Source organism: Colius striatus, chromosome 15, assembly GCF_028858725.1.
Source record: "Colius striatus isolate bColStr4 chromosome 15, bColStr4.1.hap1, whole genome shotgun sequence".
NCBI lineage: Eukaryota > Metazoa > Chordata > Aves > Coliiformes > Coliidae > Colius > Colius striatus.
The window spans coordinates 9708173-9735428 of NC_084773.1; the positions used below are offsets into that span (position 1 = coordinate 9708173).

The 27256-nt window shown below is 47.2% G+C and overlaps 1 protein-coding gene across 4 annotated transcripts in view; it reads left to right on the forward strand.

The window, feature by feature from the left end:
* The first annotated feature begins 4657 nt into the window (after positions 1-4657).
* FLNB (filamin B) overlaps positions 4658-27256 on the forward strand; it is a 71731-nt gene continuing 49132 nt past the window's right edge. For 3 of the 4 annotated variants that reach the window (XM_062008490.1, XM_062008492.1, XM_062008491.1), the window contains exon 1: positions 4658-5175. In XM_062008490.1, coding sequence (XP_061864474.1) covers positions 4827-5175 — 349 coding nt within the window. In that variant the 5' untranslated portion in view covers positions 4658-4826. The remainder of the gene's footprint in view (positions 5176-27256) is intronic. The other variant, XM_010196646.2, reaches the window with a different exon arrangement.

The following is a 27256-nucleotide window of genomic DNA, read 5'->3' on the forward strand; positions in this document are numbered from 1 at the left end:
TAGCACTGCTGGCTGAGTGCTGGATTAGCGGGTGAGTCTCCTTGGTGCTGTGAGGATTAGCATCTGCACAGTGTTTGGAGTGTGCTATAATTTATTTTATGGCATTTGTTGGCATGGCTTTTGTTGCAATGCACAATGCTGTTCTGTGTTTGGATAAGGCTATTATGTGCCAAAAACTTACAAATATTTAAAATCTCCTGATAAATTTCTAAAGCTATTCGGGTGCTATAGCCCATGGCCCAGTTATTCGTTTTCCAAGCCATTGCCCCGACAACTCCCAAGCTTTGACAACTCTGAGATACAAACCCTCGGAGTGCTGCAGGTTTGACAGAAGCCTTTGGAAAGGATAGAGACATCTTGCTGGCTTTTCACCACACATTTCTATTGAGATGTGATGCATCTCCAAAGTCAAAGTTGTACTGTGGGGGAAAAATCAGTGCTCTTTGTGTATTAGCAGCACCACTGAAATCTTTAAACGATGCTTCTAGTTGCACAGATCCTCAGAGAGGCGATAACTGAACCATGATCTGCCAGTGGTAGAGAAAAGCCCTTCCCACCTGTGAAGATTCAGCCCTGAATGCTCAGCCACAGCCAATTCGTGGTCTGAACAAACCTTGCAGAGTTTGAATTAACATTTGATATTAACTCCGATTCTTGTCCTCTGACGGTCAAAGCAAGCTGTTGCTGAATAATGCGTCAAGCTGAGAGCACGTACAGTGTCCCAAATGGCTGGGATCTCTCATAAACTGCCCATGACTTGGAGGCATCCAAGAACTTATCATCACAAGAGACTGTGATAAAGTTGATTACCCTGAAGCAGACATCAGACTTCATTAGTCACCCCATCATGCGCTGCCTGTCCACTGATGTCAGCGAGGGCCTGTGCCGCTGCTCCCCACACCCTTCTGCTTTTGCAAGCCAGGCTGAAACAGACCTTTCCTGAATGAAACAGACAAAGGTCAGAGCTGCTATTTCCCCCTGCTATTAGGATGCTCCAAAAAGCTAACAGCAGCTGTCCACCACAGAGTCCCACAGTACACTTCCAGGGTCCCCAAATATGAGATAAATAATGTGTGCTGAGATTAAATTTCCATTAAGGATTATCACTGATCCCAGCAGGAGCAGCAGTGGACCTGTGAAGGCTGGACAACTTTCATTTACCTTTATAGTCTAAACTGCACTCCCAATATTGTTTTTATTCCTGCCTACAGAGTAACTCCCTGTAAATTCAGAACCTAATGCCATATTCTGGTTTAGAGACATTCTTCAATGTCTTTTTTGATAAAAGTAGAGAAGCCACATGCAATTATGAGTCATTCAGTTTGTCAAAGCTGCACTTTCAAACACAAAATACTCTGAGCAGTCCTGTGATAAAACAGTAAGTATGTGGCAGTGGAAGACCTCTGCTGCTGAATAAATGGAGTGTTTTTAAGTCCAGCTTTCCAGTGAATTATCATAAAGAGGGAGGAAGACTATTTTTAAAACAGAGGAAAAAAATCAATGCTGTGTTTTTGCAATTGCTTAAAGAGAACCAAAAAAGCAGTGACAGTGTTCTTCCTTCCTTACATCTGCATCTAGTGGCAAAGGAAGAGCCGGGATGGAAACATCCTTGTCATACAGGACAAATGAGAAGAAAAAAGTGTGGTATTGAAAACTCCTTCCCTGTCTGCACACATACATACATCCACACAAACATCTACCCATTATAAATATACACGTAAGGTATTTCTGCAAGGCATACGTTAGTTCATTTGTAACAATATACAGTGCAAAGGCAGTGTTCCAGCAAGCACAGATTCATGGGTTAGCTTGTTCTCACTTCTCTGCCTCCTGATGAAACTTGAAACACATGTTCACTTGTGTTAAAGTGTCTTCCAACTTCATTTCAAAGGAAATCCAGTTTTTCAGGCCAAACGTGACTCCAAGAAGAATCTGATCATGGAGGAACATGGGGGAATGCTCTTCTGGTACAGAAGGACAAGGCATTGATGCCAGAGGAACTGCCTGGCACAGTGGTTGCAGCCACAGCAGGTGCCACACTGGTGGCCAGGCAGCTCCCAGACACCATGCCTCTTCTGATCTCAAACACCCATGCAGGCAATGGAGTGCATGCAGGGGCTGCCCCCCTCTGCTGCATGTCAACCAGAAACCAGACCACAGCTGGGAGGGTCATCTGTGAATTGGAAACAAGCAAGGAAGGAAGGAAACAAGATCTGTTCATCAGAGCTGAAATTATTTTCCTCTTTTTTCATTCCCTTCCCATTAAGCAGTCTTTGTTGCCCATTAATTGCGACACACTAATTCTGTTCAAAAGGCCTGTGATGTGCAGGGAAGGGCAGCTGTGACGTGGGCTGCTGCATCCAGACCACCAGCACCCCACCAACCCTGCATCCACCCAAGCAGCAACAGCCCTGAGTGTGCTGCTGCCCTCCTCCTGAGGCTGGCAGGCTGAGCTGGGCCTGGAGCTCTGTGTCAGTGCTCTGCTCAGCATTTCACATCTGGTTTTGTGCCTCAGTGCTTCTGGTGGGATGGATGGATGGATGTTTGGATGGATGGATGGAGTGTGAAACTACCATGCAAAGAAACCAGCGTCCCTTTGTGTGTAGAGCATGTCATTGTGCAATATGTTGTTGGGATGAATTTTTTCTTTGCTGGGCTGATGAAAAAAAAAATGGAGAATTTTATCTAAATATTTAAGTTACAAATTGGGGTCCTGAGACTGATTTTGCCTTTTTCCTATTAAATGTTTATTCACTTCTTTTGCTACAGAAAAAAAAAAGTCTGAAGCTTCAACTTTCAGTGTGGCATGGGCACAAAACAATATTAAAGAGAATGTGCATTACTAAGTGTGGGAGTGGAAAGGAACTGAAATTAAAATGTTATAAGCAATCAGCTAGTCCGGATGTGGAATGGTTGCTAAGGAGTCCCAACCCAGGGCAAAGTCAATAAGCAATTAGCAACTATTAAAAGATGAAGTATAGGATGATGGCACAAATGCACACTCAAAAAAAGGCTCAGCTCCATGTTTGCAGTCTGTGCAGCCCTGTGCTGGCCCAGGCTGTGCTGATGGCAGCGAGCTGCTGGCAGAGGCACAACCTGCCCCACTGTCACCTCTACGGTCTGTCACCACTTTTGCTCTGTAAATAAAATCCCTTGGTTAAAGTCAGTTTTTATTCAAATCCTTCTTGCCACTTGGCTCAGTAATGTGAGGAAAGGGCAGTGGCTGCTGTGCCATGAGATACACCTCATCATTTCAATATACTAAATCTGATATCTGATTTCTCTCAGAGCTTTAAAGCAGGAGATGATGCCAGTTTGGGAACAACGGAACTTTAGACATAACTCCCACTTTACCTCACTGTCATCTTTGCCTCTTTTTTGATTTTCTTGTGAACAAATTTATCTAATATAACTTAGTCTGTGGGAAAGAGCTGTTAGGTCACTGGAGAGAACCACAGTGCCACGGTTTAGTAAAGGCATTGAAAGAAAAGCTTTGGAAATCTGTATTCTAATTTTAGTAGAGAGTGACTATGGTCATTTAATTAAATTAGATTTTATTGATTATGTTTTAATGGATTTGTTTCCTCTGACAGATTCCCACATCTTTCAGTGTGACAGCCTTGATGTAAATAGATAGGCCTGCATACACTTTGCTTGTCATCAGTGGAGCAGCTCCAGGAAGGAAAGTCAAGACTGTAAGTGTGTATGGGACCGGCAGCCAAGGCAGTGGCGAGTAGGTGGGCACTGGCTTCGCTCGGGGCAGGGACGCACAGGGATGCTTTGCTGCAGTTTTCACTGACCCGGTGTCATGAGATGTCTCAGCACCCTGAACAAAGTCAGCATGTAGCAACTGCACATAGGGTAGTTCGTTGACTTTGTTGTCACCAAATGAGTCACAGGCAAGTCATAGCCCTGCATGTCGGCAGGGAGTGGCATGCCAGGAAATCAGTCACAGAAGTGGAGGAAAAAGTGAGAGAAGCCCCCGAGAAATCAAGCCTCATGTGATTGCTTTAAGCTGCTATTTTCTTTAAACAGTTGATAAAATTTTGTCAGCATAGCGGGTGCTCTCCACTAGCAGTGTGCGAGCACCATCAGCTTCTCCTGACCCAGGCTGTTGTACTTTGCAGCGTTCCTGGCTGCAGTGTTTTAGACCTGCAGGAATGAATCCCCCCAGCCCAGAGCCATGCGGCTCGGCTTGGCCGCTCCCCCAACCGCTGCCCGACCGGTGGCCTCGCCTTTGCCGTGCGAGAGGCCTGTGCTGCCCTGGCTGTGCACAAGTGGGCTTCGGTTGTGTTTGTGGTGCGAGCGGGCTAGCCGCTCTGGCCGTGGGCTAGCGCATTCCTGCCCGTGCCCCACGGCTTGTGCCCCGGCCCACGCCGGTGCGCTGCACCTCGGCCGTGCCCCGGGCCAGGTGAGACGCGTTTCCGCAGCGCCAAGGCGGCCGCTTCCCGCGGACAGGTGAGGGTCGGTCCAGCCGGGCCTCCTGGACGGCACCGTCCCCGCCAGGGCCCAGGCACGCTCCCGGCCCAGCCCAGCCCGGCCCGGCCCGGCCCCGCCGCGGGGCAGGTTCGCGGGAGGCTGATGCAGCCGAGGGCGTGCCGCTCCCGGCACGGATAAAGGCCGCGCGGCGGGGCAGGGCCGGCGCAGAGCCGGGGAGCGGAGGAGCAGTGCGGAGCGGGTGGGACGAGCGGAGGCGCCGGGACCAGCAGCGGGACGGTCGCTAACTGCCGTGTTCCCTCCCCTCAGGCGAGCGGGCGCGGCCGGGCGGGGCGCAGGCGGAGCGGAGCGCGGAGGAGGAGGAGGCGGAGGCGGAGCAGGGCTGCGCCATGAGCACGCAGGCGCGGGGCCAGGGCGGGCGCAGAGCGACCGATCCTGACGGCGAGATGCCGGCCACCGAGAAGGACCTGGCGGAGGACGCGCCCTGGAAGCGGATCCAGCAAAACACCTTCACCCGCTGGTGCAACGAGCACCTGCGCTGCGTCAACAAGCGCATCGGCAACCTGCAGCACGACCTCAGCGATGGGCTGCGCCTCATCGCCCTGCTGGAGGTCCTCAGCCAGAAGCGCATGTACCGCAAGTACCACCAGCGGCCCACCTTCCGCCAGATGCAGCTGGAGAACGTCTCCGTGGCCCTCGAGTTCCTGGAGCGGGAGAGCATCAAGCTCGTCTCCATCGGTGAGTGCATCCCCAGCGGCGGTGCGGCTGCGCGTGGCTTTGCCTTTTTTTTTTCCTCCTTATTTTCTTGTGTTTCTCTTCCCGCGCCGGACGGGTTCGGGGCACTGCGTAGCCGCGAGTGCTGCGGGACCGGCTCCTCGCGGCTGGGGGTTCGGGAGGTGCGGGATTGCTGCCTTTTCTTTCTTTAAAGGGCAAGCATTGAGGGCGCAGCGTAGCGTTGGTTTAAAGCTGTGTGTGCCGTGGGGCTGTCCCACAGCCTAGCTGTCAGAGCTGGCAATGCTCTCCTGTCCTCCTGAGAGTCTCACTTAGACACTATTTCATAGGTGAGACATCGCTTTCAGGTCTTTTCCTGAATAAACCCAATGCCAGAGTATGTTCTTACCCTGTGCAGCTCATCCTCCCCTCTGACAGCCCTGTCAGGAGATGCAGCTGAGATGAGGGCTGCCCTAGCCAGTGTCCAGCCAGGGGTCCTTGGGCTGTGGCAGGGTGCTGGAGTCTGGCTCTCCTGGGATGAGCTGCAGGGAGGTACATGCTACTGTGGGTAGTAGAGGAGCATGAGGAAACTTTTCTTTGCTCGTGAGCCCAGTAGATGATGCCAGTGTTCAAGTTAGTGTGGACGCTTGCCTAAGCATTTTCTCCTTAATCTTTCTTCTGGGGTAGGTCTTGGGTGGAAAAGGTCCTAGAACCTCTGCTAGCTCCAGGAGAGAGGAGGTTTGAGATAATGGCTGCCCTGGCTATTGCTACGGTTGATTGTCCATGCCGTACTGGAGGGTGCAATTGCTAGATAACTGGTGGACTGCACAGGAAATTACAGCTGTTGGCATGAAGGTCAAATTGCAGAGATCCCTCAGGAATGCGTGTGGTGGCCGTTTTGGGAATAGCTCAGGTGTGGCTGCAGTGCAGCCTGTAAAGCAATAATTTGAATGCCTGAGAGATCTCTGGGAAAGAATGCGAATGCCTTTTTTAGCTCTTTGCCAGATAACTCTAATTACTGCCTCCTGATGACTCTGGCCTCGATGAATTGCACATCTGAATTTGGGTGAGTGCAGCTCCACTCAGTTGCAGAAAGCCCTTGGCCAAGGTAAAAGCCGTTTCCCTTCAGGGTCTTGAGCTACAACAGCAAGAAAATATAAGCTGCTCTAGGTTGGGAGAGACTTGGTCATCTCTGGAAACCTGTGGCTGGGTGGAGTAGGTGGGTACCCTGTTGTTCCTCACTACTAATGTGTAAAAGTAGCTCTGGACGAATGAGGGCTGTTGGGTCTCGAATGGCTGATTATCCTCCTAGGGCAAAACAGTCCATGTATTTGCAGCTGGGAGTGGACCTGGTGCTAATTATTTAAAGATGCATTCCCTTTGCACACAGTGGAGTTGAAGTTGCAGCTGTTGACTGGTGGGCTGAGCATGCTTTTGGTAACATCGGAGCCACCTTTCTGCTTCAGCCACTGAAATAGCTCTTTACGAGCCACAACTCTAACACCCGGCCAGCAGTCTCCTGCAGTTGCATTGTTTGCCTTAGAAAAAAAATGTTGCTGCTCCAGCCCCCTTCCTATTTGTCTGTGAGACTTCCCCAGGGCTGTGGGTTTGGGAGATCAAGGTTAGTCTGGTCAGGCCTGGCTTCCAGCAACTTCCCTTCTAGGAGTGCTGCTGTGGAGGCACAGCTCCCTGACAAGATTAGGCTGAGCTGCAGGGGAGCCGTAATAATTTAAGACATATCTAACTGTTTTGCAGCTTTCTTACGTTGTGTTGGCTATGAAAAAAACCCCAACAAATAAAGAAACTCCAAAACCTTGAAAGAACTCGTGGTTGAATCTTTGGGAGAATGGAATGGCTATGGCTGCTAGTGCCATTGCCATATCCCAGCCTGTGCTCCATCAGTGCTGTGCCACCAGAGCTGCAGCCAAGTGGTAGCACAGGAGCCCTACTGTACAGTCCTGGATGAACCAAGCCGTTCCTGAAAAAACATCCTGAACTCTCTTTCCAAAACAAATGTTCAAAGCAAGCCTTGCAGTACTTAGTTGAAGGGGCTGAAGCCTACACCACCTCTCCTGCAGACACAGCATCAGCTGGCATCGCTGCCTGTTCCTACTGTGTTTCTTCTGACAGCTTGTGAAGGACTCGGGGCTTTCTGTGTGTTTCTAGTTTTTAGCCTCTTATTTGTGTGGCTGAGTGGAAGCAGGGCTTTTATGGGGCTTGGAGTTATGTACCAGTAAAGGATTTTAGATGGAGAACCATGTTGGTCTTTAGGGCCTGGGGTGTTTAGGGCCAGCTCTGAGCCAAATCAGCTGGGAAAACCTGACAGCTGTGGCTGTTGGATTGAATTTCTGGTATTAATAATGCCATCAAACCTCTTAAGTGCATGCAGTGTCTGTTCCAGTTATTATTTAACTTCCAGGAACATTTTGGAAGCCAGCTACCGCTGCTACGCTACAACCACACTTTAGAAACTTTTTCAGTAGCAAACTTTTGGCATTCAATTTTTGTCCATTTGAAATGTCTGCCTATACACAGATAAATCAGTTAAATTTATAGTGTTGGGCCACAACCCCTTCTGGATGCAGTGTTAGGAGTCCAACCTGTTACACCTTATTTAGTCTCTGTTCAAAGTAATTTGGTAGTTTCAGGATGGTTTTCATCTAGGCGTGAAGTGTCTTCACAGTGCAGATTTGACTGCCTGTGTGGTCTACTGTAAAAGTGGCCGTAAAGCACATAGATACTTTGTGCCATCTAGCAAAGATAGAATTGAAAGCTCTGAAAAAGCTTCTGTGAAGGCAGGTGACTTCATAGAGTGTTCTGCTCAGCACGAGGTAGCTGCTGCCCTACTCAAGTGTTAACAAGTGTTAAGTCTAGGGTTTTTTTGTCTACCAGACTGAGATAATTGCAGATTCCTGGGTGCTGAGTGGCGTGTGGTGTGACAGGCCTTGCAGAGTAGGATGCCAGGAATGTAGAGCACAAGAGCTTTGCTTTTGGCTGAAGGAACTGATTGACTCCACAGATTACTTTGTGTGAAAGCCGTATCATGCCTTGGTAGAAGCTGTAGCAAGTGGCAGGGAAGGGGGAATTAAAAATTGTTTGGCACTGAGCTTGCCCCTAGAAACCCTGATACCATGCAATAGGAGTCAACTGATTTAGCTTAGAAACAGAATACTTCAGTGTCTGAAGCCTGGGCCATTTTGGGTTATGACCTGCCAAGTTATTCCCAAGCTTGCAGCAGGCAGGTCCTAGATTCATGTGCTGCTGCTGTTTGGAGCCTGTTGACAATGTTCTTGTGGCTACCACTTGCCCAGCAGCCCACTGTGACTGGCAGAGGCAGGGTGAGTGCTGAGTAGCTGTCTTGTTTGTTGGGTAAAGCTGTAATCTTAGACCACAGCAGTCAGATTGATCAAACTGAAAAACATGCAGTTTCTGTTTGACAGGTGTGCATTCATCATGTAAATGAGCTGATGTGGTTTGTTCCAACTGCAGGGTGTTGCTGGGATCTGGTGCCAGCAGTTCTGTGGTTGATTTTTCAGGTTTATCTTTGTGGTGGTCCTCAGTCCCACTGCAATGCTTGGAGGGAGTTGAGGATGGGCGAGGAGAGGGTGGGTGATGGGTTCTCGGTAGTTGTCCTGTGGAGACGTGTTGTCTTGGGATGTCCAACTTCATGAGTATTTCTGGAAGGGCTATCTCTTTCTCACTGAGCCTAACCTGTGTTATCAGGCAGGGTTTTGATTAATGACTGAGTTCTTGATGTGTGCACTATGTTCTGTAGTGCAAACCTCCAGCATGCTCTAAGGACGAAAATATCTGTGAGCCCTTGGAGTGTCTCTGAAATCTCATTTCATTTGAAAATCAGCTTTCTTCCCTAGGCTGTTGATACACTCACTGAAAGCTGACAAAGCAAATCCATACATTTTTAGAGGAAAAAGTATACCTTCTAAATCTTGGTAAATGTATTGTCCTGTAATGCCTAGAGGTAGGTGAAAATTGTGAAAAGGAAAATATGTTTTCGGCCTTTATACACTTAGGATCTCTCTCCGTTTCACTCTAGGTGCCATTAATGCATCTTAAGGAGGTAGTCAAAATACACTTGCACTTTGTCAGCCACTTACCTGTGACTTCCCTGGAGGCTATTTTATGAAAAATATCCAATGTATCTTGGAAGCAGGTTTCTGCTTCTTGGAAATGAGACAGTTAATCCTTCCCCTCCAAAATTATGTTTCGTAAACTGGTGGGAAGCTTCACTGCTGGAGACTGGAGGTGGCTTCAGTTTCAGAGAGTGGTTGATCTCCTCAGGACCTTCTGTTTCAGTAGCTGGACTAAAGAAAAAGTGCCTTTGCATGAGATATTTGCTCCAAGTTACAGGAAACTTTAAGGTAGTTTACACAGACTGTTCTTGCATTCTTTTACATATGAGCGGAAACTTGTAAAGTGATCAAACTTCAGTAAAATTACTTGGGACCAGTTAGACTAATGTGCTAAACAGCTTTTTCATTTAAGGCACTGAACATTATGCCAGCTATTCAAGGACTGAAGTCTTAATGACTCCATATTCTAATGCCATGTCCTGTATTGCCTTACATGGGGATGTTTAAATGGGTCAGGATAATGCTTTTCCTACCTAACAACTGTAATCTAAGAACGTGATTAGCCCTGTGTGTGGCCATGCTTCTGTGCTGCCAGTATTGTTCAATGTCTTCTCCAAGCTATGGGAAGTAAACCAATGATCTCTGAATCCCCCAAGCTGCAGAGGAATTCTATTTTCTCTCTGTCCCTCAACACCAGACTTTGATGTGCGGCTAGTCTGGGACTTGAACAAGGGCATGCCAAGTTTAGACCACTAACACAAGTTAAGGAAGCACACCAGAGTGAAACGGTGTGTTGCAGGTGATGCTGATGTGAACAGACCTCTGCTGTACTGTGAAACTTGCCAGGCCTCTGCCACCAGCATCAGGTGGACCTGCCTGTGAACCTGAACCTTTACTACCTGGCATGGTACACATCTCACAAATATGGCACTAGACCTGTAAGTCATTCAAATAAGAGACAAAGAAAGCTCAGCAACCTAGGATTTGGCTCTGTTGGTGAGTTAGCCAGGCTTTCTGTAGAGAAACCTGTAGGTTCCTGTGAGAGATTCTTGCCTATTGTGTGTACTCTGATAGGACTGTGTGTCCTGTTCCAGAGCACCTGCCCGTGGGGAAGGGGAATAATCTCTGTGCAGGTGCACTACGGTGGTGATGGGCACACATGATAGGTAGAAGTAGGTGAGGATGTGTTGCTGCAATCTGCTTGGACTCGGCAAGAAAAACAGAATCAGATGTTCCAACCAAGCATGTCTGTGCTGGAGGAAAAAAAGGTGGTGAAGCTGAGTGTTAACTGTTGAGAGAAGAATCAAAACCAAAATACATGTAGAGAAGACTAAGGGAAGGCACTACTCATCTCTGTAAGGAGATTTGAGCAGCTTTGGCTACAGCCTTTACTGTGTGGCACTGCTCACAAGGCTTAACTTGCTGCAGTCTAAATTCATGCTAAGGATGTGGGGTAACAGCTATATGCCTTAACATTGTGTTTGAGGAAGTAACAGCTTTCGTTAAAACATTGTCTAGGAAACCTGTGCTAGCTACTGCTTTATCTTCTTGATTGCTCTTGTAGGATATGCAGTAGAGGTGGTTACTAACCCACCCTACTTGCAAATGCTGCCTGGGTGGGGTAGGAAGAGCTACCCTTGCTCTTCTGTGAACTTGATCTTGGGTTCAGAGTTAAGTTGATTGAGATCTGAGGTAATCTGTTCAATGGGCTAAGTGAGCTCTGCCTGTTAATTTGGATTAATGCAGTGAAGCTTGAGTGAGGGTTTTTTCTCACCTTCCTTCTGAGAATTTGGTGCAGGTGTTTTGGGTTCCTTCCCCCCCCCCCCCCCCCCCCCCCCCGTAAGGCTGAAGTTTCTGTAGCTCACACTACCTACGGGTTTGTGTTCTTCCTGAAGAAGGACCAGTGTTCTGTCATCTTCTGACACATTCTTCCCCAGGTCATCATTAGGAGATACGTCCTAGATCCTGTATTTGAAAGCTTTGCAGTGAGTGTGTTGTATCATAACCAGATAGTTCTCTGGGCTCTGCCATGGTCTCTGACCTGTTTGTGAGCCTCCTGCAGTTTTCTGTCCTTTCTGCAACTAAGCTTGAGTTTTGGAAGTGTCTATGTAATACCTAGTACATCATAGTGAGGACTGGATCTGCTGTGGTGGGTTTTGGGTTCAACTAACAAATTGCAACTCCTTGTGTAAACACTTTTCTACTGCAAGGAGATGTCTAACCTCTGTAGTGAGGTGTATGTGATGTCTAGTTCCTTCTGTGCTAGTATATGGTAACTAATATTCAGGACCACTGCAAGAGTAAAGTGTTTTTTCTTTTGTTATTGTTGGTTGGTCAGTTGGTGAAAGCAAGCTAGGCCACTTCAAACAACAACCAGATGCAACTTCGCCCAGTTCCTGGGGAAGCAAGGATTGCCTGGCACATCCTCCTTGTGCTGAGTAACACCAGACACTGCCCTGGAGCTGCCTAGGGGTGGGCAGAGGATGAAACAGCTGAATCCTGTCTCCCCTGGTGTGATGGGCTGGGATTGTTTGGGCCTCCTGCTTGTACTGCCCTTGGAAGAAAGGAGCCATGGCTCTCTAATAAACTGAGAAGTGGCCACACGTACAGCTGCACCATCTGGTTGTTAGTGGGATGTGTCCTCTGAGTCATATAGGTAATGGTCCTCTGCTGTTCCTTACAAGTTGCAAAAGTAGACAACTAATCTAATGGGAAGGAACCAATGCATGCTAAAGACAATCTCTAATTCTGAAATATCAACTGAACTTATGCTTTAGAGTTGTTTTCTTGAGGTCACTGAAATACAGCAAGTTTTACTGATCTGGCTGGTAAGTTGATTGTGGCAGAGCTTTGAGCCTCCAGGCTTAGATCTTTCTTGCAAAGGGACAAGCTGTTTTCATCTAGCAGCAAAGGCAGGTTGCACACACTCTCCTGCCAATGTTACTCAGTAATAGCACAGAAAAGGCTGTGGGCTGCAATGAATGACATCATGGACTATGGCTCCTTCTCTCTTGCTTCAGGGCATGCTGTAAATCATGACACATTTATTTGTCAGAGCATTGAATTACTCCAGCGTGAGCTGGCCAGGCTGCGTGGCAGCACAGCTCCCAAACTCTGGGCTCTCTGTGGGCAAGGTGGGCACAGACAGACTGCCATGCTGACTACCAGCCTGCCTGCTGAGAGGGGTAAAAAAAACAGTCAAGGACTGTCTCAGCAGCACATCCAGGCATCACCTATGCACACGTGGTCAGGTGATGTGTTGCTCGTGGGATCTGTGTGTGTGCTGTACCAGCCAGAGGCTGTGGGCAACCCTCAGCTCTCACCATGCTGCTGGGGAGGCTCTGCAAGCCTGGGTGGGGCGTAGGAAGTGTTGGCAACGCTGGCCACAGCCCCTCCGCGCTGCTGCTCTGCTGCAGAGCAAAGGCTGGAAGCGGCGGAGCCGCCCTTCCTGCTTCGCCCATGGCTGGTGGTTTCCATCCGCTGCGTGTGCTGAAGTCTGGGGAGCACTTCAAACTGCCTGCCTGGGAGATGAGCTCCGGACTGAGCCACTAAATGCTGCTCTGGAATGCTGACTTCTGTGCTTTGCAGAGGTGCTGCAATCACAGCTGGACCTGGGTCTGCCCCAGCCTGACCTGGGGGTGGGATGCTGGCGGCCAGCTCTCCTCCACAGCTCCAGCCTACGGCTACGTCAGGCTACTCTGGGTGCTTTGGGCTGCCTACTGGTTTTGATTAGTCTGTGGCTGCTCTTGTGAGAAGACAATGTATGTGTCTGTATTTCTGAGCCTACTTTAAAGGGCACTGTCGTGGTTGGTGGGCCTAAAAAGAGCTGTAGGTGGCAACTGGTGAGCTATGTTGTATAAACAAGCTTTGAAGATCTCCTCTGGAGCCGAGCAGCTGAAGACTCAGTACGTGAAGCTGCTCTGAGAAAATACCCATGATATGTGCATCTGAAGGTTATTCAAACACAGAAGAGAAAACACCGTTCTCCTCAGCTAGATACTAACACACTCTATCTGTGCTGCCTTTAATTGTCATAATTAACTGTTTTACAATCCATTTTCTCACAACAACCTTGCAGCAGTAGATGAAGCACAATTTTAGTGAACTTCCCCCAGGCAAATAGTGGCAAACCTTGTCTCAGAGCTGGCTTGGGTCTTAAGGCTAAAACACTGAGTATTTATTTCTTGGAGGTGACCTTCACCTTTGTGCAGATTCTTACTCTATAAGATGAGTGGTAGCAGCACATCCCTCTGGGCTTCACAGGAGTGAAGAGTCTGAGCTGAGAGGTATGGGCAGAGTCTTCCACTTGTTTCTGATGCATCTGCCTAGCTGGCCACTGGCAGTATAACAAATACACCTTGTATCTGGCATTACATGAGACACAAATCTTGGCTTAACACTGACTGTTTTTGATCCTCACTACAGAATGGGGAACACTGGCTTGCTAAACAAAGTTGAGGTCCAACTGTCATCTTGATGGTGCAACACATCAAGTTTTACTTCACCTTTATCACTAAACACTGAATTTCTGCAGGGTTTCTTTCTTTTCTCTCTGCAAGGCTCAGAGTATTCTGTTATTTGGTCTCCCTTCTCCAACACCTGGATGCTTCTGCAGGCTACTATTTGCTGGAGTTGCTTAAAGTTGCTGGAGCACTGAGCAGTTGTCACTTGCTCAGACATGGCTTGTTATTGAAATCTTCTGTGTGGGAAGAGCTGGTATCTGAGCAGATGCAATGTATCATCTGTGGGAAGACTTAAGATGCTAATTGTGTTGTTTCAGCTTTGTTCTGGCTGTTGATTAACAGTGTGGCTGCATGCAAATATCTGATAGCTTATGTAACTGCTCGAACAAGATCAATGATCTAATTAAAAGTCAAATGGAAACAGCTTTAGTTATCTCTGAGGATTATTTCTTTTGGTAACTCTGTAGGCTTGTGGTTAGAATGCCACTATGAAGAAACAGAAGAACTAGGCTGGTGACTGCTAGGAGAAGTTGGCACTTCCAGTGCCACAGGGCAGGCTCAGCCTTGCCAGACACTGCAGCTGTCACGTCAGGACAAAGACATGGATGCTTTTAAAGTGGGACCGTGGCACCCTCTGTAGTCGCAAGGTCTTAATGCTTTCTTAATGGTTTGTGATTGTGTAGCCCCATGGTATCTACTGCTGGCTGAAGAGAGTTTGACACTCTTAACAGAGGATGCAGCACATGTACTTGACAGATGAACGTCAAATACAGATGGCCAAAGGGAGAAGGGTAACTCTTGCCAAAACCCCAGTACAACTGCTATCAGAGAAGGCCCCAGCTGGCAGAAGTTGGCTGTGCATTGACAAACCAGTGCTTGTACTGATAGTACTTATTCCTGACCTAACATAAGTAGCAAGCAAAGGTAAGGATTACCAGCTCAGTCAAGTCACCAAAGAAGCAGCAAGATGTCTACTTGAAGGGACACAAAATCAAGGAGTGTCTGCAGATCCCTGTAGCACTGGGCTGCTGTGTGCCCCAGAGTTCCTCAGAGCTGTGCTGGAGCAGGTGGGGCTCAAGGGTAGCCAGTTCTAACTTTCACATCCCTGAAAGTTAGAAAAGCCTGAGACTGTCTTCCTGTGGTTTGTGTTCTTCCCCCAAATCTAAGAGTGAAGAAGCACTAATTGCATTGAGCTCACTGCTACTCTAAAGCAGGGCTGGCTCAGCCCTGCCGTCACACTGGATGATTAGTGGCTGCTAAGTGAACATTACTGAGCATGCTAATGGCTTGCAGACATCTGCAGTTATAGAGAGAGGAGCATTTGGGCTTCCTGGACAAGATCTTGTCCCACGGAATTAACTGACTCAACCAGGATAGCACCCTGAAGTTAGTGGCATAATACCGTACTTCAGCACATCAGCTTCGAATTTTACTGTCGTCTGGTAGCCTAACTGTGAGTTCAGTATTTAAAGAAATACCTTTTCTGATATAGACAAATAACTGAAGAAAACTAGGTACTTCAAACAGGTTTTTGATTGCAAGGAGAAAAAGTGAACTGCTTCACAGAAAGTGCTACACTGCTTGAAAACACTGCCTAAGGCAGAGGAGGCTTAAATATTTTAATTAACCAACTTTATTACTTAAACATAGGCTTTAACAAGTTGCAGAATATTTCATACTCTATCTGTAAGAAAAGTAGCTCAGGCTTCTGAAGAAGTACCTGGATAGCGAGAAGCTCAAATGTAGAAGCTAAAAGGAGCAGCCCAGTCTTTGTTTAGGGGTAAGATAAACACTTGTGGGGCTCTTGTTCTGTCTGGATGGAGGTAATAGTATGTTTCTAAACATTTTTCATGGTGAAACGGAGAAATTGATAACAAACAAGGCAGCCTAACTCTGTACCTAACCCCATTAGGTAACTGGAAGGGGTATGGGGGACCAGGCAGAGCAGTGTAGCTTGCAGTGTTCCTGTGACTATTCCAGCTCCAGCAAAATTGCCCCAAGCACCAGCACTCTTTTCTTGTGTTGTGTTAAAAATGTGAAACACAATAGGCTTGGAAATGTGAACAATGTGAGACTGCAGATTAAAAATGAGATCTTGCAGCTGGTGAGGATTTGGGTAATTGCTTGCACCCTACTCAGTCAGCATGTGTGTGGTGTAGTGCTGTTCCTGAAGGCTAGGGAGAGAGTAGTGAGCTTGTGAAGTTTGGAAAGACTTGTGTGAAGCTTTTAGTTGGAAGTCCAGCCTCTGGAGAGGAAAGGTGGTATCTATCTGAGCTCTGGCTAGCTCAGAAATGCTGTTAGCAGCCGGAGCTTGTTATGGCTGAGCAGCTTCTGACAAAGTTGGATTAGCCTGATGGTGTCAAATGAGCAGAGCTGCTCCTGCCTCTTGCTAGGAGCAGTCCTGGGGGGAAGAGCCGGCAGATGGCCACTGAGCAGAGCCTGTGTATGGCATGGGACCCACGATGTGGGAGAGCAGCTCTAGGGGCTGGAGCCAGCCAGCCACAGCAGCTTGTGTGAGCTGGGGGGGAATCCTTTGGGCTATTTGGAGTGATGCAAAACTCACACATTGGAGGCAAAATTTTGGTATGTGGCAACTGAGTTTGGGTGGGAGGAGCGGGTACGTGGTCCATACAAGCGCATGTTGTGCAGCTGTGACTAATATGTGCTCTAGCTGAACCATTAATTCCATCTGGTCCTCTTTAAGGTGCTCAGAGACCACCCGTACAGGCTGTGCCTCTGCAGATTCACCACTGATCTCCTGCTCATGAAAGCTCCTCTCAAAAGAAGTCTGTCTGATAGTAGCTGCCACCGTTGAATGAATTACCTGGGCCTCAAGCCAAGTGTCTATTCCTTATGTTAGCGGCTTGTAGCTGAAACTGTATAAACACAGCACTGTCCTGTGTGGGATGTTAAACACACAGGGCTTAAATCTCAACCATGCAGGGTCGAGCCTTGTGCTCTGTGCATATGGAAGTGTGTTTACTGCTGGGTTGCACAAGTATATAAAAAAAATATGATCAGATGACTTAACAGCTTTCTCCAGAAAGAGGGAAAAGCTCCTTCCTTCCATAAGCGGCTGCACAACACTGAATATTTTTTATTTAAGGATTGAAGTTCCAGGAGTAAAGTGGCTGCCTTCTGCTGTGGTCAGGGATGGTCATAGTTTCCAATGGAGGGGAGAATAGATGTCTGTATATGAAAGGTCATGAAAAATTAACATCTAGCTGGCTCTCACACAAAAACATTAAGATATTTTCATAGTGATCATGGAAGAGCAACAGTGCCTGCCAGGACAGCAGAGATGTGCATCGGATGCACGTGTTTGTAGTGTCTGTGCAGCTGCCTGAGGGATCCTCACTTGGTGCATGGCTGCAGAAGGCAGCCTGGTATGTGCAGATGTGTTGTCTCCTTCCTGATGGGCACCTGAGTGGCCATGCTGTTGTGGTAGCTGGAACTTGGAGGCAGGACCACAGCAAATTTCAAGTGGTTACACCATCATGGTAGTGCTGAGTTGCAGTGGTGTGGCCAGACATGTTTTGGTGGCAGTGTGTGAGTGTAGGGCTGCTTTTGGTGCTGTGAGTTTGTAAGAGCATGTACTTGTGTCTCGGTGTTAAAATCAATTGTTGAAATCTCAGATGTTGATAAAGTAGTTGTTCCTATCTGCAGGGGCAAAGCAGTTGCGTGTTAGAGATTAATCATCTTTCCTATTGCTTCTCAGGGAAATGGTAGGACAGAGACAACTGACCAGCTGATAAATTCTGGATTCATTTTGTCACTAAGACAAAGAAGGCTACAAAGCATCTGTTGCAGGATATCTGTGCTTAAATGCTTTAAAACAAACCTGCAGGGAGCTGTGCTGTTAGGTGCTCAGAATCAGACACTATCAAAACTGAGACAAACCACAAATCTTGTACAGCTAAAGTATTATAGGCAGGGGTTTTTTTTCTGATGTGTCACCAACCCTGGGGCCACAAAGTGTGCTCCAATCCCCAGCTCTTTGGTTCTGCAGCATAGGGTGCAGATGGGTAGAGCCGTGCGGGGCTGCATGAATGGGGATTTCCTTTGAACAGCCCTGTGCACAGTGAATCACAGTGAATCACAGTACGGCAATTCTGGTTTCAGATGGAAAAATTGAATCTTAGTCTATGTTGTGGCCAAGGATTTCCCCAAACAGTAATCACTTCTGATAACTTCCAATGTGTTGGTTTTGGCTTCAGAAACTCCATCCATCGCAGCTTTCGTGCCTGGCGACTGCTGCACAGAAGATGTTAGACAGCCCTATCTGAATGGGCTCATTTATCTCAACAGAATTTTACAGGCTGTTTCTTATAGCTATCGTGACCTACCCCCAGTGTGAGTAAACATACTCTTCAGTAATGCAGAGGTCACTCTGGCGTCGGGGAAACTTCTGGATTACTTCTTGCTCTTCAGCCTCAAAGAGGCTTTTAAAAATTATATCTTACAGCTGCATCACTTGGGCCTTCTCCATCTCTGGTGTGTGCTGGTGCCTGAGGATGGACCTTCCTGTTGGTCACCTATGTTGGGGCTTGGTAACATTCTTTCAATAATGTAAGATGCAACACAGTGCCAATGATTTGTCACTCAGCCCCTGGGAGGTCTTTGCCGGAACTAGAGAGGTCTTTAACCTTGATGCAACCTGAAGTGACCTGGTGAGATTTAGGATTACCTTAATCTTGCATAGGTGGTTACAGCACTATTGCACTTCAGAGGCAATTCTTAGTTTTGTTGTGTTACACTTACAGAAATCTGACCCTACAGGCATTTTTATCAGTTCAGCCTTGCTGATGAAGGCCTGGCATTCTTGTTATCTGAGCACATAATGTGTTGTGAGAAGCATTGCATGCTTTTTTGTTGGCATGCAATGAAATAGCAACCTTCAGTTTATCACACTGCTAGACAAGTATTTATTCCTAAAGTTAGATAATTTTGCATTTGACTAAAATTTTCATGTCTTAGGGTAGAACTGATTTCCTGTGAATTGGGTAGCGGTGATGCTGACTGTGGGATGGTGGCCTGCTGTCATGCAAGCCCTTGCAATGCTGTGGCAATAAATGTATTGACCCCTGGGGAGCAGAGACCTGGCACGGTATCATTCCTCTTTCACTCCCATCCCATGCCCAGAGGAGGGAGGTGTAGTTTGTGTCATGCCACGTGGTTTCAAAAGCCAAGCCAAGCATTTCTCAGCAGAGCGTGGCAAAGACAGGAGGACTCCTTTCTTTTCTGCCTCCCTCCCCCATTTAAAAGAAATCTACTTTCCGGCATGTTCACTCCCCACTGCAGGGACTTTCCTTTGCAAGTCATTCCCAAATGATTAATCAGCGCTCAGGCAGCTTGTGTTTCCCTGTCGCCACGGCTTCCTGGTGCTTCCCTCCTCCGGTGTTGACCCTGCAGCAGTGGGTGCAATCCTGCAGTCCTTCTCATGGCCCAATCCCACGCTGCTTGTCCCTTTCCAAGGCCCTTCCCAAACTGCCTGTTGCCTCCAGGGCTGATGCAGCTGATCTTTGGGGTGCCGTGCTGTCCTCAAGGGTGGGGGTCTATTCTGCCACCTCAAACCAGTGGGGAGTGGGACTGTCCCAAGCAGACTGGGGCTCCCTTTGCAGTGAAGCATGAAGAGGTTGCAGGCGCCTGTTCTTGCCCCTGCCGCCCAGCCGCCAGTCATTCCTCCCCTGAAATGGAGAGCTTTGCAATTGAGGGTGCTGGCAGTGGCACGGGGCTCTTCCACCATCCTCGTAGAAGGAAGCGGGACCCACGGTGTTCCAGCTGCTCCCGGAGCCGGCACCGGAGGGGCAGCGGGATGAGCTCAGCAGTGGGGAATGCACTTTGCTGGGTGTGAGGGGGCCATGCTCACAAGGCCCATTGTCGGGGCGGTTTTGGCAATGATGTCATGGACGGCGGCGTGCTGTGGCAGGCCCCAAACGTTCTCAGGAGGGCAGCCAGAGCCCGCTTCTCCATCAGCAGCACGCGGGGAGCTGCAGATGGGGCACGGGGGGTTTACGAGAGCAGGGAGCGTCGGGTGCGTCCTGCACCCTGGCCACCGGCACTTCGCTGTGCCGGTTAACGAGCCCAACTGGGGTTTGGGGTCAGTGTGTGGCGGTGGCGTGCTGGCTGGCTGCCCTGCCGAGCTGGCGAGGGGCTCACTTGCTGCAAACAAAGCAGCACTCATGGAAACTTGCTGCTGTACAAAGACTGAACATTCAGACTCCTTTTTTTGGGGAAGAGAAAAAAAAAAGGATCTCAAATAATTAACGCAGCATTCCTGTGTGTGGCTTGGCTGGGCAGCTGCACCATGGTCCTGCAGCTGCGAGCAGGGACTTGCTTGGCAGTGAGCAACTAAGTTGGAAATAGCTGATCTGAATGGCAGTGCTTATTCCTCTTATCCTTGCTTGCTTCTAATCTGGTCCCAGCAGCGTGCAGGCAGTGTGGAACCCTCCTTATGCTTGGGATGAGATACTCCCCAGGAGCACTTCCGGCAAGAGTCAGATGTACGCTAACACCTTCTGCCTGGGGCTTTTCCTGAATATAAGACATGTTTACCTTCTCATATCCATAGCTTGGTATACGGCTTTTAGGGCAACACAAACCCTAGACGTATTCAGACTGAAAGTATTAAGGAATTTGATCATAAGCCACCCACAGTTTGACTTTTCCCCCACCTACTCTAACAATTCCTAATTTTGAAATTCTTGCCTTTTTCTTCCAGCCCTCTTGGGTGTTTTCAGTTTCTCTTGGAGAAGCTGGGTTGGTTGTATTATACTGCCGGCTTAAACTTACTTCTTGTTATGCCTTTCTTTTCTGGATGTGAGACGTAAGTGGTCTCTGGGTGCCCATTAAGAAGTTGGGCAGAACTATTTTAATCTGTATTTTGCTCCTGTAAGCTCCACTAGTTTGATTCCTTTTATTCTTTTCTATATTAAAAGTCTGCATGATTTTTTTTTCCTTGTGAAACCTACCCTGAAAGGACTGGAATTGAACTTTTTACAGTCGCCTGTTCCACCTCATGAGAGATCCTTTCCAGAGACCCAACATGCACCAGTAGACAGTGTAGGGCGATGGATGCAGTAGTGGCCTTTTGTTCTCTGATCTGTATGGTTTCAGATCCCATTTAAAACTACTGAAAACCTCTGAATTGTAATGTTTAAGTTCTCTGAGTCTCACGAAGGAATCTTAATTTGTTTTTAATAACTAGGCATCTCGATAAGCATAGAGGAAAATGATTTCAGCCCCCATGCAAAAAAAAAAAAACTCCACCAAAAAAACCAACCCAAATAACAAAACAAACAATTTTTTCCATCCTCCTATCTGCATCCACACCAGCACTCCATTACTGTTCTTAAAACCCTCTGGTGAAATGGCATTCCTCCTCTGAAAGACTCACCTTGTAAAAAGCTTAGTGGATCTGCTGTGTATCACCTTACACTTCCTGCACATACACTTTCTCAGGTAACAAATGCCCACGGCTCCTCAGTGAAACTGACCACTGGCTGTGTCTTGGCAGGGTGCAGGAGCTAAGCTGAAAGCAAATGAGTGACAGCCCACGTGTATTTAGGATGCTGAGAAAAAGCTCTCCTGTGGGTCACAGCACAGACTGAAGACACCATTTAGAAGTGGGGATGCAATGGGGCTGGAGCCTGATCTTGTTAGAGGCTAACAGGTCATGGTGAGGAAGCCACAAAACTGGCCATCATCACCCCAGTGCCAGCTCTGTGCAGTAAGCAGAGCCTCTGCTTTTGCAGGGTACAACAAGCTGTGTGCTGAGCCCTGAGAAGCTGTAAGGTGGGCTTGGGCTTCAGGGTCACTGGAGGAAATGGTTGCAGTATGTTGTCAAAGCACAGAGGAACCCGGGTAATTGATTTAAAGACATCCCTACAGAGGATGTTGCTAATGTCTTTAGCAGGCACAGTGAGTCTATGAACACATACTGTATACTTCAGCAAAGAATTTCCTTAGCTTTCTCAGCTCTCTCATCAGCACACTTCTGTTTGGCATGCAGGTAGCATGGAGCAGGGCTTTGGAAAGGGGAAGTTCAATGGGGACTTTTCACTGTCGCAGCAGATATAGCCTTAATGACTACTTAATTTTTGTGTCCCACAAATGCTATAATTGTTTAACAATAGGTGAGAATAATTAGAGGTAAGAAAGTACTCAAAGATAGCAGGATTTAAAATTCCCACAGTCTCTATATGACCCATGAGATGAACTTTGTGCATTATACAAAGTTCCTTCCATGTTTGGTAATAGGGAGTAAGGACTGTTGAGACCACTCCTTTGTTTGCTTTAAGGACCATGTATTTCAGGTTCTTCCTCCATATAATGCATAAAACAAAATTGTAAATGTAGAAGGCATCAAGACTGAAGAGAGTGACAGCTTTTTAGAGAAGCTGTATGCAGAGATCAGTGCTAATTGTGGCAGATCTCTCACATATGATCAAAACTTCCGAGATGGCTTTGCTCAGACTGTGAACAGTGTTGACTGTAGCCTCAGCCAAGAAAACATTTTTTAAGAAATATATTTTTTTTTCCTAAAAAGTTCCTTTACAATCTTTCACTTGTTTCACAAGACTTTGCACAGTCTGTATTGCTAGCTCAACTTAGTAAGGAAGCTGTCTGCTGTGGTGGCTTATCTTGTTTCCACTAATTGTCCAACAGAAAAAGACTTGCAGCTCTGCTGTAGGGCAGAGTTCAAGGAGAGTTGCTACAGTTCATGTAATATTTGTGCCTGATATGAATGCAAAGCAGGCTTGCACATAAGCAAAATATACTAGCCACAAAGTTGCTTCTAACAGTAGGGCTTTAAAAGTTATAGAATAATTTAGTTTTGCAGAGACCAAGTCATGTAGTTCAAGCCATATACTCAGAGCAGACCAGCTTGATCAGGTAGCTTAAGAGTGTGTCTAGTTAAATCATAGCATCATAGACCTGATGGACTCTCTGGGCTTCTGTTCCAGTATGCAACAGCCATCATGGAGATGACTTTTTTTCCCCTTTTCCCAAAAAAATCTGCTTGGAATTTTCTGTTGCAACTTATAAATCCTTTTGAGCAGAGAAGTGAGGGGACTCTCAGTCTGCCAGATATTCTTTTGAATTATTTTTCCCTCTAGAAACAATTCTCCCATCATAGAGCTGACTGAAATAAAGGGTGTACAATGGGCTGGAAAAGACCCCAAGAAGGACAGGTGAAGCAGCTCTGAAAGATACATGAGGTCATAGGAACGTCTTTTGCAGCACTAGCTCTTGAAACCAAGTGATAATGGATTGGAAGTCTAATGAATATTCTTATAGCTCTGAAGATGTCTAAAACCAAATTCTATGCCCCAAGTGGTTAGTTTAAAGGCAAAAGATGCTGAATTAGTTACAGATATTGTGGCTTAAAGATCCTAAACCAGCTCTATTGAAAGTGCCAACACAGAGTGAGATCTTACCATGCTCCTGTCTATGGCGCAGTGCTCCAGGTAGAATTTAGGGATCTCTGCTGCAGTAGACAAATTTGCAAGCTTCAAGTCAATGCCAGACTTCAGTTCTGGCACTTGCTCCAGGGGCAACTGCAAGCACAAATACAGAGGACCAAGCTCTGCAGCACTGGCTGTTTTCCACTTGGTAGTTTGGATTGGGAAGTTTTTTGCGGTTGAAGCCATAAAAATGACACGCGTTTGTCTCAAGATGGTCATATTACTGGCTTGGGCTAGTTATGCTGCTGGGGGAAGGGAAGGTCCTTCAATATCTTTGTGCTTTAAGGAGTGAGATATTAACAGTCCAAGTGTAACATATCATATTTATATTTAGTATAGAGCAACAATTATAAATCAGCTTGAGCAGTTACAACTTGATTCCTTTTCAAGGCCGAGACTGCTGTACTGCTGACCTGTGGAATTGCCATAATCCATTTTTTGGGCCAGTTGCCACTTGGTTAATAGGATAATAAAAGCCTAAGAATTACAATCTAGACTCAGAGGTGTGATGGGGGAAGCAAATGAGCTCTGGTTCAGTCTGTCTTCCTCTTCACTCCACCAAGCTGCTACTTAAATCCTAATAGCTTACTAAGAAGCAGGATACTCCTACATAAAACTTAATGTTGTAGGCTATATATAGGCATTTGGGATTTTTTTTTTTACAGAAGAGGGAGTGCTCGCTTGTTCAATGCCGATGTTGATTCTGCAGAACAGTTTAAGTCCTGTTGGCAGGTTTTCCCCAGCAGTCAATGTGCGGGTCCTGTCGAGCTGCAGTCTGACGCCAGGACCTCTCTGCAACGGACTGATGGGAGCCTGTCCCTGCACATGGCTGCTGCCTGCATGCAACTGTACCAGGGCTGCAGCTGCTTCACAGTGGTTGCTGTTTGTCAATATTGGATCACCATTGGGTACTTTTAGAGGAGGAAAGCAAGTTAGGTTGGAGTAACCAAAGTTAAAATTCACATTGAATGATGTAGGTGGGTATGAATATTCCTGTTAAAGCCAAACTTGAGTCTGCTTCTTTCTGGTTCTGGACTGTGAGTCTAGCCATGATAACTTGCAGACTGTCTAAAAGTGGTCATCTAACAGCATTGACAGTTTTGGAGTCAACAGCTGAGTATCAGCAGGACTTGTGTGTGGCAGTCCCAAACCTCTGATTGCCAATAAAGAAAAACATCAACCCCAAAACCCCCCAGACCCTCACCCTTTGACTATTCTTGATGGCACTTCTAAAGTTGGTTGGCTGTGTTTCCAGCTGAGCTGAAGTTTTCCTAAGTACTGGTCTGGGACAGACCAGAACTCCTGAGGCATTCCAGCCATGGGTTCCTGCTTCATGCCTGGGCTCCCCCTAAAAATATGTCCTTTGGAAGTACAACTGAAATAGCTGTCAGCAGGTATCCTGCTCCAATGCTGGTGTGGTGGTGTGACTCAGCTGTGCAAGGCCTCCAAAGCACACATGTACTGAGTACAATGAACCAGTGGGTGGGTGTGCTCTGGCATACGAGTAGGTGCAACTGCAGATCTTAACGTAGGAATCATGATGTGAATAAAGCAAATTACGCAGATTACCACACATTCTCCAAAAATGGTTACGTTCAAGCTGTCTACAATGATGCTGTAAAGAATTTGTTCAGCCCTGCTAAATTATCTTGGCGGATGAGATGCAACAGCTCTCTTCCTCCAAGCCCCAGGAAGGCGGGGATCGGCGGCTGTTGACTGTGTGGAGAGGGCTCCTTTCATCTGCGGAAACTCGCCTAGTGCCATGGACTAAACACATACTCTGTTACAGCTGAAAGCAGTTTGTTCCCACCTACCTAACTCATCAATGCTCAAAGCCAAACACTGCTGCTTGCACTGCCAGTGGTAGGGGTCCCTGCTTGAGAGGTTGGGCACTTTGCACTGGGATCCTGAAGCACTGACCACAGGTGTCCATCTCTGTGCTATAAATTTACTGTGAGCTTCAGAGGAGTAATTGAGACACATAGCTTGAAAGGCTCTGTAAAGCTTCAAAGCATAGAATGTGTGAGTAATAAATATGCTTAAAAGTAACGTTAATGGTAGGAAAGCAATGTTACAAGATCTGGTGTTCATATAATCCATTTTCCAGCCTGAGAGGGCCAGAAAATGTGTCTTTAAGCAGATCAGGGAATGGGAGGAATCCAGTGGAAAACCAACTGAGCTGAGGTATATGGCAGTGCCAGCAGTAATGATTGTTGGTGCTTAAGTGTCCCTGGAAACACTTTTTTTCACTGTTCCAAAACCTTAGCAGTATTACACTGGCAATGTGCACTTAGAGCTGGTAAGGGATGCTTGCAAATTTGGTTGTACCAAGAGGGTTTCAGAGTTTCTCTAGGCCAACTCTGTGCTCCTTGTGCGGGTTCTGTTGATGTTTGCTTCTCTTCCTGGGTGCCACTTGAATCTTAATACCCAAGAGATCTTGAGGTGAATGCAAAGAATGGGTTTTGTCAGTTAACTAAAAAGGCAGCACCAAAGTGGAGACTTTTCTGGAGAAGCTGAGTGTTTAAGTGGAGCCAACTTTACACCAGCACTTGTAAGCCAAGCCAGCTTTGGGCTGGACTCTGATCTCTTCTTGAACATGCAGAGTTGTTTTATGTCATGATGGAGAATGTGAGCCAGGGCTGAGCTGCTGGTGGGATCCCCTGTAGCTGGGAGCCTGTGGGAAGGGCGCGCATGCGGCTCTGCTCGGTGCTGATAAGGTCTCCTGTCTTGCCCAGGAGTTCTTCTCCCTCCCTTCTCCCCACCCCAAATGAAAGCAGACAAGCCCTCCTACAAGCTTGGAAAATATTACATCATGAGATCCCTATTCCTGTCAGGAAGCTGGGAGGCTGTAAGAGCTTGCTAACTTTGCTAAAATATGTGCAGTCATGGGGATGGCACCGGCCCCAGGGAGGAAGAGCTGTCCCGTTCCTGCAGTGACTTTTTCCTGTCATTAGGGCAGCTTCCCCGTGCCCGGCCTCTCTGGAGCAGGCTGATGAGATGGAATACTCTTGCTCTCAAAGCTGTCTTGTGCTAGGCTCTTTTGCCCCAGGCCAAGGACCACTGCCCAGCCATGCCCTTGGAGATGACGATGGAGTGCTGGAGGAAGCTCTGAGCACACAGCTGGCTGCTGCAGTAACCACAGCACACTCACATATAGACATTATTTATGTGCTGTAAATATGAAACAAGCTAGTCTTTATCTCCAGCAATGTGCGTGTAGCAGTGTGCTCGAGGTGATTCTGTCCTGCTGGCTTTCCTCCCTGGGAATGCTGGATGCCTTTCTGAAATGAGTTTCCTTGTAGCACACTAAATCATTGCTGTGTCCACTCGAGTAAAAACGCTGATGTCAGTATAAATGTGAAGCTGAGGCTGGGAGGCGTTCCTGGCTCAGGGATGCGATGGCCATGCAGTAGCGGGAGGTCCTGCCGTGGGGGTGCAGATGGAGGTGCTGCAGGCACGGGGAGGGCTGGGAGCAGGGGCTCACTGCCTACTGCAGCCTTTACTTCCAGTTTGCAGAGCTCAGGCGCTATAGTGAGTGTGGACTTTGGGTCTCTCATGTAAATACGACTTTTACTTCTGCTCTGATGGGATTTTTTTTTTCAAGAAAGCTTTCTCTAATAGATTGTAAGGGAACATCTTCTCTGTAGTAACCTATTTGCAGCCTAACTAGAAAGCAGGGGAAGTAAGTAACAGCAGGGACTGTTCAGTTGTTGCTATGAGACACATTACTTAAGTGATGCGGACTTTTACCTTGGAACCTGTAATTAAAACCCAGTGGGGCTTAATCACCTCATAGATGTCCATTTTATATCTCAGACTGGATGTGAAATCAGCAGTGAGCAGTGAAGTGGCAGACACTTAACATAATACTGTGAGATTAGCAAAAACTGAAGTTTAAAAAAATCCAATACAAATAAAATCAGTGTAGAAATGAGACATTAACTACCCAGAAAGGCCAAACACCATTCCAAGTCTGAAGTTACACTATTATCTGTTTGGGACATACTGCCTTATTGTGAAACTGTGTAAATATTAACCACTTCACCTGAGCGTTGGGTTAAAGGGAACACTCTGGTGCTTACTGTTC